The sequence below is a fragment of the Megalops cyprinoides genome, chromosome 13 (genome assembly GCF_013368585.1).
Source record: "Megalops cyprinoides isolate fMegCyp1 chromosome 13, fMegCyp1.pri, whole genome shotgun sequence".
Classification (NCBI taxonomy): Eukaryota; Metazoa; Chordata; class Actinopteri; order Elopiformes; family Megalopidae; genus Megalops; species Megalops cyprinoides.
Window position 1 is genome coordinate 24,857,501 of NC_050595.1, and position 17,403 is coordinate 24,874,903.

General features: G+C 41.6%; 1 protein-coding gene across 2 annotated transcripts in view; it reads left to right on the forward strand.

The window, feature by feature from the left end:
- Positions 1-3,989: 3,989 nt before the first annotated feature.
- LOC118787637 (fibrillin-1-like) overlaps positions 3,990-17,403 on the forward strand; it is a 61,857-nt gene continuing 48,443 nt past the window's right edge. Inside the window, exons 1-7 of one of the 2 annotated variants that reach the window (XM_036543170.1) lie at positions 3,990-4,007; positions 5,752-6,036; positions 7,948-8,030; positions 9,154-9,252; positions 10,103-10,198; positions 10,525-10,620; positions 16,696-16,893. In XM_036543170.1, coding sequence (XP_036399063.1) covers positions 5,873-6,036; positions 7,948-8,030; positions 9,154-9,252; positions 10,103-10,198; positions 10,525-10,620; positions 16,696-16,893 — 736 coding nt within the window. In that variant the 5' untranslated portion in view covers positions 3,990-4,007; positions 5,752-5,872. Of the gene's footprint in view, positions 4,008-5,160; positions 5,458-5,751; positions 6,037-7,947; positions 8,031-9,153; positions 9,253-10,102; positions 10,199-10,524; positions 10,621-16,695; positions 16,894-17,403 lie in introns of those variants that run through there. The other variant, XM_036543169.1, reaches the window with a different exon arrangement.

Genomic DNA, 17,403 nt, shown 5'->3' on the forward strand with positions numbered 1-17,403 from the left:
ATGAACATGCAAACTCTCATAACATAAATCACATGCTCAGATAACTTCACACAGTGTAAGAAGCCCTATATGCTCGAGGACTGCCGGAGAGCAGAGAGACTCCGGATCAGTCGAAAGCAAGCTGTGATAAGCATTCCCCGTTGCGGTTGAAAAATTAATTCAGTATCCAGACAAGACAGTCCGAGGAGCGTCAAGGACGTGAATTCTTATCAATCATGGAGACGTCAACTTGAAAAGGAACACGGCGCTGCTAACATGCTACTGGAGAGATGGATGGGCATCCTAACCTTTTTTCCATCTATGCCAGGCCCGGTGCTCCCTTTGAACAAGGGTTTCCCACGGTAGAGCATCTGGGTCATTAGCTAGCACTGATCTCTGGCAGTTGTCTATCTCACATGCTATAATCCAAGGGTTATTATCTTGCCCATGTGAAATCTATTGATTATGAGAGTGTGGGGAAGTGTAGGGGAGGAGAAATCTGCTAATATCGGTGCTATTATGACGTTGTTGGACAGTTTACAGAGTGAAGCATTAGGGCAACTCAGCATTAATCTTCTTTTACAGGATAACAAAGTTGATGAGCCTGAATTGCAGTGTATATGTTTAACATGTGTTCACGCAAGGTCTCTGCGCTGAAGTATAGGTTTTATTACCATCAGGCCCAAAGCAAAGCAATTATCTTGATGGATGAAGGCGATTTAACGCATGCCTTGAAAGATTGGAAGAACTTTAAAATTAAGTGCCCCTGAAACATTCCTTTTTACTTTGCAGGTGAACAGCATGTCTTTTTTTCTGGTTATTTGGCTCCGCAAAACACAGTAATTAATGCTGAGGTAAGGGGTGCCAAAGTTAAAGAGTGGGGAGTGATTTACCCATGGTTCCCACTGCAGTGCCATGACTCAGGCAGGACTTTGACATGCGATTTCCTGATGACTTTCTCTCTCGCTCTCTCCCCCTCCCGAGCTTAAAGTTTGATTCATGCAGTAAATCCACCTGCCCTTTCTCTCCGTCCCAACTGGAAAAGTCGCACAGCACGTGTTGTCGGATCCTGGAAGGTTGGTGTTGGCTGGTGTCCACTTGGCCTCTCTCGCTAACCTGCTCTATGCAACCGGCTGGAATCACAGAGAGGGTCCTGTCCCGGACACTGTGTTGGAGGCGGCATGTGTGTTCCCTCGCGGATCAGACAGGAGCTTTAGACGACCAAGCGCCTCTTGTCAGAATTGAATTAGAGTCCACTGGGTCACAGAAAGCAAATTCCGCAACCCCTCCTGTAATCTTACTCCAGATTTCACCACCATATGTGAACAGCATAGTCATGACAATGTTAACAAGCATCATTAGGCACCTCCCTCCGGGTGGTGGGGGGTCTCTGAATAAAGGGTAGAGAGAGGCCGTCACTTAGTATGTTGGTGAAAGTAACATTCACTGGTTTGAATCATGCAGACTGGAAGAAAAACAAAAGTAAACTTTGTATGAAGTATGACAGAGCATGTATTCTGTAAGCTAGCTGTGTGGTGCAGTGGTTAAAACAGGGCCCTCTACACACAAGACCCAAGGGTCTTGGCATCATATCCTAGGGGTAGGGTGGTGCTGTTGTAGCTTTAAGCAAAGCATTTTGCCATCTGTAACATAATTGAGGTTACAAAATGAGTAAGATCTAACACTGAGCATTTCAAGCCACCCTGGATAATGGCATTTTATGAGATTATAATAATCACCACCACTGTCATTATTAGGCTTGCATTAATTATATTATTAAGTGCATTTTGAGACACATGTGCATCGTTCAGAGCCATTAGGGTAGCTAATGAGAAAGTCACTGATTGTTGCAGTAGGAGAAGGCACAAATGAAACAGACCACATTAACCTCCAGTGCTCATGCTGTAGGCCATTGGACACAGAGAGGCAGGAAAAAGCATGGATTTAAGATAGCTTGGACCCTTTCATTCTGACTTCTGCTTTATCTCTCATGCTCTCAGGTTTCAGCATAAAATAATTCAATAGGAGATGAGAGCTCCTGTCACATTATCATAGGAAATGTAGCTACATCACTTCCCAAACTCTACACTGATAATCCTGTTTCAGATGATCTATATATTGGTTTCACTGACAGTTGGAGTACCTGACCTGAATGAGGCCTTTATATATATTTTGTAAAAAGTCATTACTTTAAAAGTTGCATGTAGTATGTAGAAGCAATTCTTTTTGAATAAAAAAAAGTCAAGTTAGTAAAATGACTCAGTTTTTGTTCTTTTTTCAGCAGTTGTTAAATGACTCCCCAATGCCAACGAGGAGGCAGATTTAGCTTTCTGGGGACCTAATTCTTGAGATGTTTCATTTTGAACAAATTTGCAGGCGATCCCACAGCAGAACTGCATTTGTGTCTACAGTATGCACTTTGAAAATGTTCTTGGTTCTGGAAGGCGTTTGGCAACTTTTGCAGAAGATTGGCCACAGTTCTGCTGTGAGAGAAGACAAAGGGAAATAAAATAAGTCTCGCAGAGCCAAAGACAACAAATAATGTGGGAAAGTTTGACTGAAATGACTAGCTTCAGCACAGGGGCAGTGATCTGGATCTCCGAGGTTAAGTTGACTTTGTGAGATATGCAGATGAATATATTTGTTTTTACATTGCATAAAAATGGAAATGCTACAGCAGCTATAACAATCAGATTGTAAGTAGGTCACATATTTTTGGCCCTCTCCTGGCTGATTTGTCCACGCTATTAAAAACCCTGTATAGTTTTGAAAGCAGTTTTAGGATTTGGGTAAATAGCCCCAGAGCAACAGAGAAATGTTTAAAGTAGTATTAGAGTACTTTTGTATCAGAATACTTCTGCTTTTGTTTTGTCCTGGTGGAATTGCTGGGTGACTATGGCAATGACACTTGACATCATCATTTGCCATCTTTGGAATGCCTTGGATGATGAGATAGGATTCTTTACCAGAAGCCTGCATGGAGGTAAGTGGACTTACAGTCAATGATGCAGCTAGTGTATGCAAAAAGAGCCGATGGGTTGTTCAAGCAAAAGTTCAGTTAGCACATCACCAATGGCACCATTAAATATGGTTCAACTCTTTATTGGAAGGCTCTGTTTGAACGAAACCCATAGGTTATCATGGGAAACAAAAATATAAGCAAACAAAAAAGTGAATAAACGAAATATTCCAGAACACTTGGCAGAAAACACAACAGATATGAACCAGTCATTCAAGCCATGGCTACAGAGTTTTGCCATCTCCTTGTGTTTAGGTTGTATAGTTCAATTTCATTATCATCTTCTTACTAGGAGATTGTGGTTACGTTCCGACAACCATTGTCAGGCTAACTCTGGCAGTGTACATGCCGAGGTGTGTTTTCAAATTGTGAGTATAATATAAAGAAGGTAAGTATAGAAGTATTTCAACCTTGTAAAGTACACTCTGCTGTAAGCCAATTAATCCACTGTAAGTGTAAACAAGTAAAGACAGCTCTCTGAGTGCTACTGTCATATCACCCACAGCAGACTTCAACAGTCATTAAGGCCTATGATAACATTCTTAATGTGCTAAGCAGATACAAACATCCAGGGTGACTTCATGTATCACACACATAGCTGGCACTTCTGCTGCAGCAATTAAGATAAAGTTCGTTCTCATGGATACGACCTCTGTGTTCCATCCTGGATGCAGACCCTGTACGATCAGTTTCAGAGTCCAGTAATACAAACCACACGGCACATGCTGCCCCTCAAAACATGAAGCACTTGGACTTTAGTAAAGAAGTGTGTTCCCTGCAATTCTCGGATAAAGACGAGACCCAACCCCTCCTCTGTCAAGAGAGACATAACTCATGGCAACACACCCTTTTGACACTTCAAGTGACATGTCCAAAATGCCTTACGAATGAGGGGCAAATTCAACAAAGGCAGCCCCCACCTCATTTCCGGGCAGTGGCCTGCTGTCTCACCTGTGTTACCTCTACAGAGTGAGGGGAAATCCAAGCCTTCGTGAGCTCAGCAGCCCGGGTGAGATGTTTGGCCTCCTCAACGGCTCCAAGCACCGCGGCAAGCATGGAAGACCTTGACTCACTCGCTGAAGAAAAAAAAAAAATCACTCCGGCGAGACCTCGGGTGTGGCTCACAAAACAAACTATTCCCAAAGCTGTGGAGAAACCCTGTTCGTTTCTTCTCGCCCACCCCAGCCCGCTCTGCGGGAGATTGTTCTGTTAGTGGCATTTTGGCAAAGCTCCCTGGCTGTTTAATAACGTAGCAGGTCTCTAGCATGATTTCACAACAGCTAAGGGGAACTCTGACTCAATGTTTTATTCATTTCAGGTTTGCAGGCAGGCAAGTGGTTGCACAGCACTGGAGCATACCAGAACCAGACTTTGTGTGTTCCTTCGCTGTGCCATTCAAAAAGTAACTGTGAGCAAGATCCATTTTAATTCACTTTGCAGATATGTGTGTGTTGAACTACCTTGACATGAGAGTGGTTTTCCTTCACTTTGTTAAAATTTTCAGCAACCAGCAACTATTTTGTCTGTTGCACGAAGTGTGATACATGCACTGAGTAGGTTTGTTCGTTGTCATCAGAGTTGGAGGGGAGCAAGCAGAGGGAGTCCACTGTGCACTGTCCAAACTACAAATCTGTATGTAACACCAGTTGAAACGCCAGTGAAATAAAACAATCTGCAAATTATACGCACAACAGGTTTTTCTGTCATGATCAGAACGTCTTGACCATACATATGGTTCATATTAATTCGAATTTTTGCTTTAAAAAATAATTCGTTTCTTTCTTTAGTTGACTGCGGCTTTTCCCCCTCTTTGGTACAAACAACATTTTATAAATGTTTAAGGTGTTTAAGGGTTTTTGTCTGCGCTGGTTTAAAACTTTCCAATTTCACAGTTGATTTTGAGAGCATTTGAAAATGCAGTTTGAAAAGTATCTCAAGCAGACATGGTTTTAACAAAACTGCAAACCATAAAAACCAACTGAAAACACTTTACATTGCACATCCAAACATACGGTCTCTCTAACGGGAATGCACTACATTGAATTTACGCAGGAATTTGGCAGTCTATGTATCGCGAGAGCAAGAGAAAAAGTTTTTGAGAGGAAGGGGAGGCAGGGGATAGGGGAGCGAGCGCAGAAGGGAGGGCGAGGGAGAGTCTAAAGGAAGGTACACCTCGCATCACTTCTTGCAGGAGTTCTTGCAGAAGGGCTGGCCGTTTTGAATGTCATTAGACCTGGGAAGCTGATATAACTTGGTGCATTTTGTGTGGAGGAAATGATCAGGATGGTAAACTTTAAATAGTGTTTTTCGACTGCGACTTTTTGCATTGCTGTTTTTGATTGCTTTTTTTCCCTCTCTCCCTGTGAAATACTTTTATCCAGTACTGTACCATCTGTATAAAAACATTAGCATATTTTTCTCGGGCGGGTTTGAAGACTTTTTCTCCTATTGGAGAGGAGGTACTGTAAAGTTCTGTCGCTTTGTGGTCTGTATTTTCCAAAAGAATAGAATGGTAATTTAGATGTAATATACATTAAGACTACCCATCTATTGTTTCGATTTTTTACCATAATTTAAACTAGTGAGGATATTAGAACACAGTAGCAGATTAATATTGAGAGAATGTCTTTGCACTTTAATTGAAATTGGTTTTTATCGCAACAGAATGTAGTTTTTTTTTTTTCAATTTTGCCTGTGCACATTGTGCGTACTCCATTGATGCATTATAACAGAAAGTATTTTTTGTCTCGCAGTTTTGCCCGAAAACTTGGAGAGAGGAGTTTTGGAGTGAGAAGGGGAGTTCTGTATTAAACGCCGTTATTTTCGTTGAATAAACGTGGAGTAGCTAACTTTTTGTAAGAAAATCTGGGCAGTATGTGGCAGAGGCGACTGCTGAAGTTTGCTCTGGGACTTGCAGCGGTCTTATCGGTGTCTGTCAAGGCTGCAGAAGGTGCTGTGGGGGAAAGCGACGCTGACAAAGACGCTGAGCAGAGAGCGAACAGAGCCAAAAGAAGAGGAGGGCAAGATGTGTTGAAGGGGTAATTGTATACACCAGTTCTATTTGCATTAGTAAACTGATTCAGACATGGTTTTTTTCGCTTTGTAAAAGACGAATTTAAGTGCACCGAGAACACCAAGCTGTCATTTGTTCAGCCTATTGTTGAAGTTTTTTTTTTTGTTTTTTTTTATAGTTAGCGAGAATATAAGACTATTGTTAGTGAGCAGTTTTTTTAAAAAAAAAAACGATGGTACAGGAACAGCTTTTTTGGTCGTTTCACAAATATGTAACAGAACTTTTCTGAACGTTTTTAGTAACCGAGTGTAACCAATGTATAGGACCAGCCTGCTACGGATAGGCGGTTTTGTTGAAGATGAGTGACGCATTCACATCTGTACGTTTGTGCTCATGTTTACACTGTCTGCAGCCACCACACCGGATAACTGCGCAAAGCAACGGAAAAAAATAATGCAATGCAGTCGTCAGTTCATAGTTGTCATCAATTTATTTAATGGGCTGCTAATAGGGAAACGGGATGACGATGGTCCAACTTTATTGAGTTTTTAATCTGAGAAGAATGCAGGTTGGCCTGATAAGTGACATTCTTCCAGAGGGAAGCTTCGAGGAAAGCTTTGTAATTAAATACTGGCAAGGATCGAACATTCCTACTGTGCCGCGGAAAAGAAGTTATACTCTAAACAAAGGACTCCTTTGGACGTTTGTCCCTTTTGGAATGTTTAGAGCTGTACTGTAAGACCATTTTTATTGCGCAGTTTAATCTTGGTCTCGTTTCGCTGTAAACACCACACCCCATATATGGATAAAGTCAACTTTGCAACAGCGTACTCCGCAGCAAATATCACGCGCAATCGCTTTGGTGTGGGACCGGGATTTATTTGAGATAGGTCCAAGAGCATTCTGGGAAGGTCATACACCCTCATAGCCACAATATGATTAAATGTGATAAAAACATGGCAACAAAACGTGCATTACCGCTACATTGATAATAATGATAATAATAATTATTATAATTATATTCATAATCATAATAAATCATGAAGCGCTTATGTACTGTTTGTTGTTTATACGTGCTACTTGTTATTTAAACATTGAAGGTTGAAAATAGAGCCAACCATGGCTATTAAAAAGTGTGACGTTGCTTGCTTTCAATAGAAAAACATCGGCAAAAAATCCAGTTTTACTCGTAGTCACATGAAGTGCATACTGGACTTATTTTCAGTTGGTCTTGGAGTTCTCTTCTTCATTTATTTTGCTTAAGAAAAATGCTGCGCTGGGATTTTTTAAACCGCTGTTCAGCTTTTTTATCGGTTTTAATGCGGGCCGCTAGGTGTTGCTGTTTTGGAGACAAGGACGTGTCTGCATTTTCAAAGCAAGTCAGGGTTCAGGTGCTTTGGAATGTTTCAATCAACTAACACATATTCCGTTTCATTAAAGGAGGAAAGAGACAGTCATCGTGCCGCAGATTAGGTTTAAATATGTTTTTTATGTTTAAATATGTTTATATTTTTGGAGCAGTTGAGGACATTGTGAAAGCCTAATGTAATCCCCTGATGGGTGTGGGCGGTCACATTTTGTCACCTGTCTTCACATTCTGTTGCTGTCTTGTAAATAAAAGAATGTGAAATGTCTCAAGATTGCTGCCATATGACTTATAGCGTTAAAACGGGGATGAATATCCTCTTTTTCCTAGTAGCAATGTTGAGTTTTGTTTTAGCAGGCTTTTTGCAGAAGGCAGCTGGTACATTTTAGGACTATTGAGTAATGAATTGGCAATGTTTAATTCATGATGTTTCAGGTGTGGAAGAACAGAGCACCATGACAAAAACAATAATGAATCAGCACACAAAGTGCAAAAATAGTAGAGAGGAAACCTTCTCTCTACAGGTTCTAATAATGTTTCTTAAATGTTATATTTATGTTTTTTTTACAGGCCTAATGTTTGTGGATCACGCTACAATGCATACTGCTGCCCAGGGTGGAAGACCCTCTCTGGGGGGAACCAGTGCATTGTCCGTGAGTTCTGTTGACCTCTTTATGGATTTGTTCATGTGACACACCTAAGTTTATTAAATCAAAGCTATAGTAAAGCTGAGACTCTAACCTGAACTTCAGAAAAATTGAGCGAGCATTACTTTTTTGTTTTGCACACAACTAACCCAAGTTCAGCAGTCACTGAAATGAACATATAGAGTATTAATTAGCAGGAGAATGCAACACGTGCTTAAATTTGTAACTTAAAGTGAAGGACAATCACTTTATGTTTAGATGTAATGCAGGTCTTTGTCTGTACTAAGGGAATTCAATTTTTCAAAATCTAATGTTGTAATTGGCTATTGAACTGATACCTTGGAGCCAGAGAATAATAACGTCTTTATTCAGGGCTGACTGGCTTTGTCTTGGTAACTAGGTAGATAAAGTGGGGTGGAAATTGTTTTAGCTTTGGAAACAATATTGCTTTGACACACCCACACTGCGAAATACAGCTATGAAATGCTCCCAGGCACTGAAACAATAAGTGTAAGTAAATGCATGACATGTTCATGTTTGCATCATTTTATATATGTATCTGCACACAAACAGTGTCCATTTACTTACATCTTCTTGCATCTTTTACTTCACATCAGCTTTCATCTCAGTATAGGTCAACACCATATTTACATACTGAATGCTAATGATTGTGGCATTCTTCCCATGCGGTCAAACACAGGAAGGTTGTTTATTAATGTGCGTGTCCTGTGATTGCAGTCTGGCAAGCTGCCTCCTTTTAGCCAGTATTGCTAATGATATTGTTTAACAATAGAGCACTCAGGAAGCCAGGTCACTGTGTGCATAATGTCTCACTCGTCAGGACGGATTACCTTTGCCAGCCTGACTTTTCTCAGACTGCCTAGTGGCAAAACCGGACTACTGCCATACCCCCCTCACCCCCGACCTCCAACCCCCGCCCTAGCATTACCCTGCTTTTGGGAACCTCAAACCCAACACTGCCCCGCTGCCATCCTCATCCCTCTGCCACTCATCATTTCCCCCCGCACTACAGGGTTCCCCTAGATTTACATAGTGCAGCATGCATCCAGCTGTGTTTTTTCTTAGAGTCAAGGAGTTGACCCCTGTTGTGTGTGTGTTTTATTTCCAGCCATTTGCCGGAGCTCGTGCGGAGATGGGTTTTGCTCCAGACCCAATATGTGCACTTGCCCCAACGGCCAAATTTCACCCTCCTGTGGTTCCAAATCAGGTACGGTATTTGGTTGTGAAGAAAAAAAAAAACAAGGGTGTCAAATCCTTTGCAAGTCAGTTGAACACCCCCACCTTATGTTCTTTATCACTTCTGTGTCTTGCATTACTGGGAGACAAGTAACTCTCATATCTGGTAGTCATAATGGTGAGAACCAGGCTCTGCCCCACTGGCTCCTTCAGCAGAGTCCACCTAGAGTGATTCTGCTTCATTGGACTGCTGCATTACCTCTGTCATGGGAATGAAGATGAGAAGAATGAAGAAAATAAACAATGCAAAATTGGAAAGGCTCATTGCAAACACACAAAAACACATGGTTTGTTGTGCGTTTCTTCCTCAACAACACAGTATAAATGGCTTGGTTGTTCACCGGGGGATGTGAATTAGTTCTTGGCAGAACTGAGTTTAATTGAAATCAGTCTGTGGTTTTAAGGTCCTACACTGCCTGGCAGATGATGTCATTTCCTGTCCCTCGCCTAATCCCTTCTGTTTTTCTCAGACACCAAAGAAAGGAGCTCGACTGCAGTGCTCGGAAACTGACTCATACTTTGGGAAAACTTGCTTAAAATGACTCCTAGTCTTTAAAAGAATTTAAAAAAACACTTTTCTGTTACATTTGAGTACACTCTACAACCACATTCATGTGTCCATTCACATGGTAAACAGTCCTCCATGTTACATTGTTGGAACAATATATTTTAAGACTACATTCCTGACGACATTACATAAAGCATGCGCTGTGTAGTATTGATAAATTGACCTTTATTTTCTGTAGATTTACAAGCGTGCCTAACGTCACCCCTTCATTCCGCAGAAGCTGTGTTTAAGTGCTGTCTCTGTTGTCCCTTAGTTCAACACTGCAACATCCGCTGCATGAATGGGGGCACCTGTGCGGAGGATCATTGCCTGTGTCAGAAAGGATACAGCGGGGCACACTGTGGACAGCGTAAGGACCAGTTCCCAAAAGCACACTGTCACTTAAAGCCACACCCTTACTCAGGATGTCAAGGGTGCATCCATCAGGCGCAAGGTCATGCAGAGGTGCTGATGGGAGCTGAAGTCTTGAGCTAGTGTGTGGGTACTCCACAATGCCTGACTGTGGACTTCAACTCCCATCAGTGCTGTTGCAAGATATTTCCCAGTGGTTGGCTATTGAATGCTCCTGAGATGCTGAAAAGTCAGTGCTGTACTGGTCTTTTTGTTGTTTGAAAGAAAATCACAAGGATTGTCCTCAGTCCTCATGAAGGTGTCTCTCCTCCTTTCATGCCCCAGCTGTCTGTGAGAGTGGATGCTTGAATGGAGGGAGGTGTGTGGCCCCGAACCGCTGTGCCTGCACCTATGGCTTCACCGGGGCTCAGTGTGAAAGAGGTAAGCCATTTGATGGTCATTGTCATTGATGGCTGAGCATATAATGTTACTTAGAGCTACAATGTTTAAAAGTGAATTTATGTTGCCAATGACACTGATAACAAAGGCATGCCAGATTAATGGGATATTATGTGTTAAACGTGCGTGGACAAGATGCTGGTAGATTTTTAAGGTCTTGTCGACAGGATTGGTCACACATGTTTCTATGTATAATCTGTAATTTTTGCTCATAATTAATGAAAAGTGAGCTCCTGCTTCATGGTATAAAATTTGAGTTATATAAATATATTTGTGGGTTTAAGTGTACATCTGGGCTTCCATGGAGTTGTTTATTGCTTATTTATTCTGTGTGTGTGTGTATTATGTATCAAAATATTTTTGAAGTCTGACACTTCAAAGCAATGCATTGTACAGTCATGCCTGTTGTTATCGTCCCAAAACTAGAGAATATCCATTTCCACATCTGTTCCCACATCCAGCTGTTGCTCTGTGGAATCTGTAATTGAGCATTCACTCTCCTTGAGTCATTATATGCAACAGTCTCCCTGTTTGTGAGGAATCCGCAAACACTTGTAGACTGAGCTAAACAACCGTGGGGAAATGTCGTGAAGCAGGCAATTCTGAGTGGGCAGTGTTTATGGAATGTAAATCTTCCTTGGTTTGCATGTGTGCCACTTCTAAGTCTGCTGGCCCCGGGGCAATAACACACACTGGCGCTGAAAAAGCAAAGATCCAATTAAATGGACGTGTCTGGCTTTCGTTAGTTATCTGTAAGTGAGGGCACAGTTGTTGGTACGGTGAGGGTGAAAGTTTGGTGGGTTTGCCCGGACCTTCTAAACTTTACCCCTCTGTCTTGAAAACGTCTTGGTGAACTGCAGTTTTGAAAAGTGGTTGTTTCCTGTCAGTGCCAATGACGTTTGTCAGACACAATTGTCGTGGGCCATGCATGGCAGTAATAAAGGCTCTGGTTCCTGTAAAGGAAATGTTTCGGAATGTTCTGCCTGCTGCATCTGTGATACTGCAACCGCACAGTTCTTTTCATGTGTTTTTGTCTGTGCAACTCAGTTGAAAGGAGCATTATGTTTTGTTTTTTTGGTTTGTCCTTCCTTCTCTAAATCTTTCCATCTTTCCATGGTTATGTGCCTGAATCTAAAAAAAAGTACTTTTAATGAAAACATCCTTTTTTATTTTTAAGGTCACAAGGTCAAAGGACACAGTCACAGAGGTTCTTGGTTGTTGCTGTAATTTTTTTTTTTTCATCCAATTACTGTATGCGTGGACTTTGATGAAACTTGACACCAGTGTTATCCTCACGGTTCCCCTGAACCCTGTTGAATTCACGGTCACAAAGTAAAATGTCAAGGTCAGGGTCAGGGTCACCGAGGCTCCTGATAGAGTTTTCTGTATTCTGGTAGCTCATGCAGTCAATTATGCGTGGATTTTGATTAAACTTGACACAAATGTTGTCCTGACCATTCCCCAGCATCTTGTTTCATTTTGTGTTTTTGTGTGTGTGGCATGGCCATTTGTTTTGCTGTCATTTGGATTAATCTCGCTTTCTGACAGCTATTATCCATCTTGACTCATCCTTCCTGACAAACTGTATTTGATGCAGATGTGTTGGAGGTTAGTCTTTGAGGCAGTTTGTGTGGAAGAGGAGAATACATTGTACTTGGATTTGCTGCCAAGCTTTTTTCCCCCCTGTTTTTGGATAACTCACATGTGAAATGAATTAACCCCAAAAGCAGGCCATTTCTAAGGGAGGCATTCAGTCTGACCATTCTCTCAGTATAACCAACCAACTATGGCGTTTTGTCCTTAACTTTAAGTAATGCATTTAAACAAGTGTTACTGTGCATTTTTCAGTCCTTACTCATCATCATGAGCCTGGCAGTCACTGAAATGTTGCATAAGAACCCCCCCAAGGTTAAAGCCAACGTGAACACACTGTGACAGCAGCTTGTTATGTATTATTAAAAATTTGCTTTGGAATGCATGTGAGCCGAGTTGCCTGAAATTCATAATTAAGACCTCAATATTACGGGTTTTCAGTTTTTACTGCAGAGTTTTCCTGAAGGAGACTAATTTGTCAATGTTATGGCCAAACAGAACGGTCACAGAAATGAAATGAAAAGGCCAGAAATTTCATCATGCGATATGGAGGACCTCGGAAGTCTTCAGAATGAGTTCCCGCCAAATGTTGACACGTAGACTGGGTTTGGAGCTGGCAGGATTGCCACATACTGGTTTCTTTCTTTGCTGTACTATACTTTTTAGTATCCCACTTAAATAAATCTATAGCCTTATTGCACTTAAAGGGGCCCATGCATTTCACTCCTATTATCAATATTTACCTTATGTTCTCGTAAACAACTTGAAATGAATTATCGTATATGGAAAAAGATATGCATACCAAGGACATAGCAATAGGTGTGCTTGTTCCATACCATTTGCTTGAACCCTACAATATATAACGCAGTTGTGCTATTCAGTACACACTTCATGAAGGAACATGCCTGCCAATACCATACACACTATCCCCAGGGAATGTTCAGTAGAATAGTTCCAGAAATCTACTTGAAAATAAAGTATACAAGTAGAAATTTAGATAAATGCAAAATTACGTGTGGTTAATATTGCACAATTTCCACACTACCAATTGACACGTACAGTACAAGGCTCATGGATACAGTATGTGTAGGTGAACTCTTCCTAGGTTCTTAGAGTCATGCACCCTTTTTTGGAGGATGTCCAGTTCATGGCTTAGTAATATTTACGCATGTATGATGTCAAATGTTATTTTCAAATGTATACCTGTATCCAGCAATGAATGACCTAAGGTATTTTTGATCGAGGAGTTTTCATATAGGTATAAAAATCTCACAGGTAACCAGTTTTAGTAAGGGGCCAGTTGCGTGGAGGGAATGCTGCAGGTTTTTCAGAGCGGGCCTGGTAGATGCCTGTAATCCTCATGGCGCCTGCTCTTAGCTTCCTGGTTTTGCATGCAGCTAATCATGGCTCTCATTCATCTCAGTATCGTTTCGAATGGTTTCCTCCAGCGGACAGCTAAGCCAAACCGAAAACTTCCTCCCGCCCTTCCAGAAGCGTTGGGAAAAGGCAGTTGTTTTTGGCATGATGTGACAGATGACTGCCGGCCCCCTTCGTGGCCCCGGCTACTCCAGAGGTCCTAAACGACCTTGTCATGTCACTCTCGCCCAAGTGTCTTTGCAGTAACAGTGGCAGCAGAGTGATTCTTGACATATTCATGACAAATCAGAGCTGTTCATGGCTTTACAGTTTGTTTATGTGAAGAGAAGAATGGCGGGCATTCAGTAACTTGTGTAAAGTTCCTGTCTTTCATGTTTTCACATTGCGGATGTACATTATACTGCACAATGCTACATCCTTCTGCAGTCTGCCTGAAGTTGCCCTGGCTTTCTTGCATGTCCTTTCAAGGATGTTGCTTTGCTATATCATGCATATGTGTCCTTAGTATTTTCTTATCTTGCGCTGATTTAATGTTGTACCATGAGCACAGAGAACATTGTGGGAAAGATACTGTGCGGCCCTGGGAAGTCATGACCGAAATTAATTCTCAACCCATGAGTTAGATTTCAGACAGGGAGAGTGTTAGTTTAGCACATAATATAACAGACTGCACAAGGAGCCTATACACTGCCTATAACAAAGATACATGATCTTACTTTTGGCAGTAAGGAGTTTGATGAACTCTTGAAAGGGCGGTGCTCTTTGGTTGATTTCCAAGGAAAGTGAGTAATATTTGACCCGTTGTACAGAACGCATTAATAATAAATTGGCTTAAGCCTTAGGTTTAAGTAGCATGGTTGAGTTCACAAAACAACTGAACTGTGTCCAAGAGATTCAGTGGTCCTGTTTTGTAAGCCCCAGCTACACCTCATTGCAAAAGGCTATAGATAATGCAAACCAGTCCATTTGCTCTCTGTAAACAGATTCCTCTGACTTCAATGACATAGTCACTGATTGCCTCCTGTAGATATTGCTCCATCCAGATATCTTTATCTTAAAGGCTTTCTGGGGAGCAAATTGCTGTAATTGGCCATGAAATGTGCACTCAGAATGCTGACAGAGGATGAGGTCCAGTATGCACTGTTGCTGCTGGAAGACAGCTGGAACAGGTAGATTCCTCTGATTCTGCTATTCGGTATAAACAGATTTTCCAGTTTTCAGCCAAGGACAGTAAGGGTCTCATTCATCCTGGGTCTTAATTTTTTTCCACACCAAATCTATCGTTATTAGCTAAACACAGGAAACAGGACAGAGCATTTGCAAACCCATCCAAGACTGCCAAGGAGCATACGAAAGTGAATTCTCTTAAAATGTAAATATTTACTGAGAAGTGAAACGTAATCGAGCAGTAATTTATTCTGACCCCTAACAAGTCTGATTTAATGTGTTAAAATAACAGTCAAGCCACAACAGGCGAGGGAAAAGAAACTGTTTTAGGCATGTATGCTGTAAATGTGCATTAGATTTGATGTCACCATTTTAAATGGAGGCAAAATATTTGACACAGAGCCCTGTCTGGTTTAATGTGTGGGACACTGTATCCCGTTGCTTAGAGACGTGCAGACAAGGGAGTGCCTCACAGCTGTGTTTAGACGTGGTGCGCAGATGAATGCTGAAACAACACTGCCATTGCACCACAGTGAGGGACCTCCATATTTAATGCCAACGACACTGACTGGGTCCTGGAAAAGTTTGTCAGTTATGAGTTGTCAGTTTGTCAGAAGTTTTAGAGCTTTAGATTTCACAAAAAAAGGTAAAAGGAGTCAGAAAACAATGAGAGCAAATACTTGTCATCCCTTAAAAGGAAGTACTAAATAAATAAATGAGAATAGAGAATGTTGCCACGTGTCTTTTGGCGAGTGTGCTATTTAAAAGTCTTTTTAGCATAGAATTGTTAGGTCTATATGTGTGAGTTGTATAATTGGCTCAATTGAAGAAAACCTGTTAAAACTGAAATGTGTATGTTATATATCTTTCACACCTTTCTCACTTACTAAGAATCCAGCACCCCAACGTTCTTTAAGCAACTGATGACAGCTAAACAAGTCCCTTGTGGTACTTGAGAAAAAAAGCATGGTGTGTCACCGAACAGTTTATTGTAAGGTACATATGGTAATGTCATGAAAATAGAATTTTAGCGGCCACCAATGGCTTTCCTTCTTATAGTTAACACAATAAGAGGTATAACTTCAAATGTTCATTTCAGTATTCTAAAATTATATAAGTAAAGCTATACTAAAGTGCTGAAAAAATAATTGCTGAGGTGTAGACACCCCTTGCTTTCTCTGAAAATGTATTCAACTATCTTCAGATGGAATTTGGCTATTTGGTAATCACCCTAACTTAACATTGAATGTATCTTTCTCCTAGTGCAGTGCTTTGAAACTGGGAAAGCATTGAAAGTATACTTAAGAGAGGGGGATGACCCAGTTGTGTCCCAAGCAGTTTTATTTGCCAGGAAATGGTAAAAACAGTGGAGACTAAAGCATACCTAACCAGCCATGTGTGCCTTCTTAATTGTGAAAAAAAAATCAAAGTGCTTTATTTCTGTAAGGAATTGTTGCATTGGAGTTTTCGTGCTCTCTGTTGCTTCATGCTGTCTGTTGTCTCCCGTGAAATGTGGAACCAATTTTTGAGTTTGAGCTTTTGCCAGACATAATTGGGAGCATTGAAGCTCACACACTGCTGATGTAAATCTTCAGTTTATATTTCATCTGAATCACACTAAACACTTTCAGTCCTCATGTCGTAACCGGATCGGGTGTTTTACAATCGCCCATCGCCTATGCTTGAGAGCTACTCTCAATTGGATCTCAAACAGGGAACTCTTAGCAAAATCCATGGAAAGAACTTTAATGGTTATCTCCTAGTTTAGCTTAACAAGAAAACATAAGCCTCCTAATCTGCTGGAGGAATCTTCACGTACATTGTGTGTGTGTGTGTGTGTGCATGCGTCTGTGTGTGTGTGTGTGTGTGTGTCTGTCTCCAGTGTCCGGTCTGTGTCTCTGACTGTCTTGCTCCTTCCAGATTACAGGACGGGGCCCTGCTTCGCCTCAGTGAGCAACCAGATGTGCCAAGGTCAGCTGACTGGCATCGTGTGCACCAAAACGCTGTGCTGCGCCACGGTGGGCAGAGCCTGGGGGCACCCCTGCGAGATGTGTCCGGCGCAGCCCCACCCCTGCCGCCGCGGCTTCATTCCGAATCACCGCACAGGAGCTTGTCAAGGTACCCTCCGCGCCGCGGTGCTGTTACAGGGGATTAGGCCTAATTGATTTCAATTGCTTTTGGTCCCTCTGTCTGAAGAATTCCGTGAGACATGTCGACAGGGCGAAGGAGAGGACTGTCAGGAGAGTGCATTCACGGTCTGCTGGAGGCGCCATGCGTAAGCACATTTAGTATAAAACTGCAGCGAAAAAGGCTCGGCCTGGGCCAAAAGGTTTTTTTGTGGGGGGGGGTGTTTTTCCATGAAAAGGGAAAAAAAAAACTTTTTGGTGTAAATTAATTTAATGGTTTGGAATATTAATGCTTTCAGAATTATTTAGAGTTTATATGGTGATTCTAGCAGAGAGAAACATTGTTAAGGCAGCAGTAGTTTTAAAAGGGTGTTGTTTAGTACTGTCAGAAATGAACAATACACTGCAAATAACTGTCTAAATGGACTGTTGAGTGAAAAGTGTCATTCAAATGCCATTAAGTGCTAAAATGTCTTTCTTCTTTATGGATGGAAATAAAGAG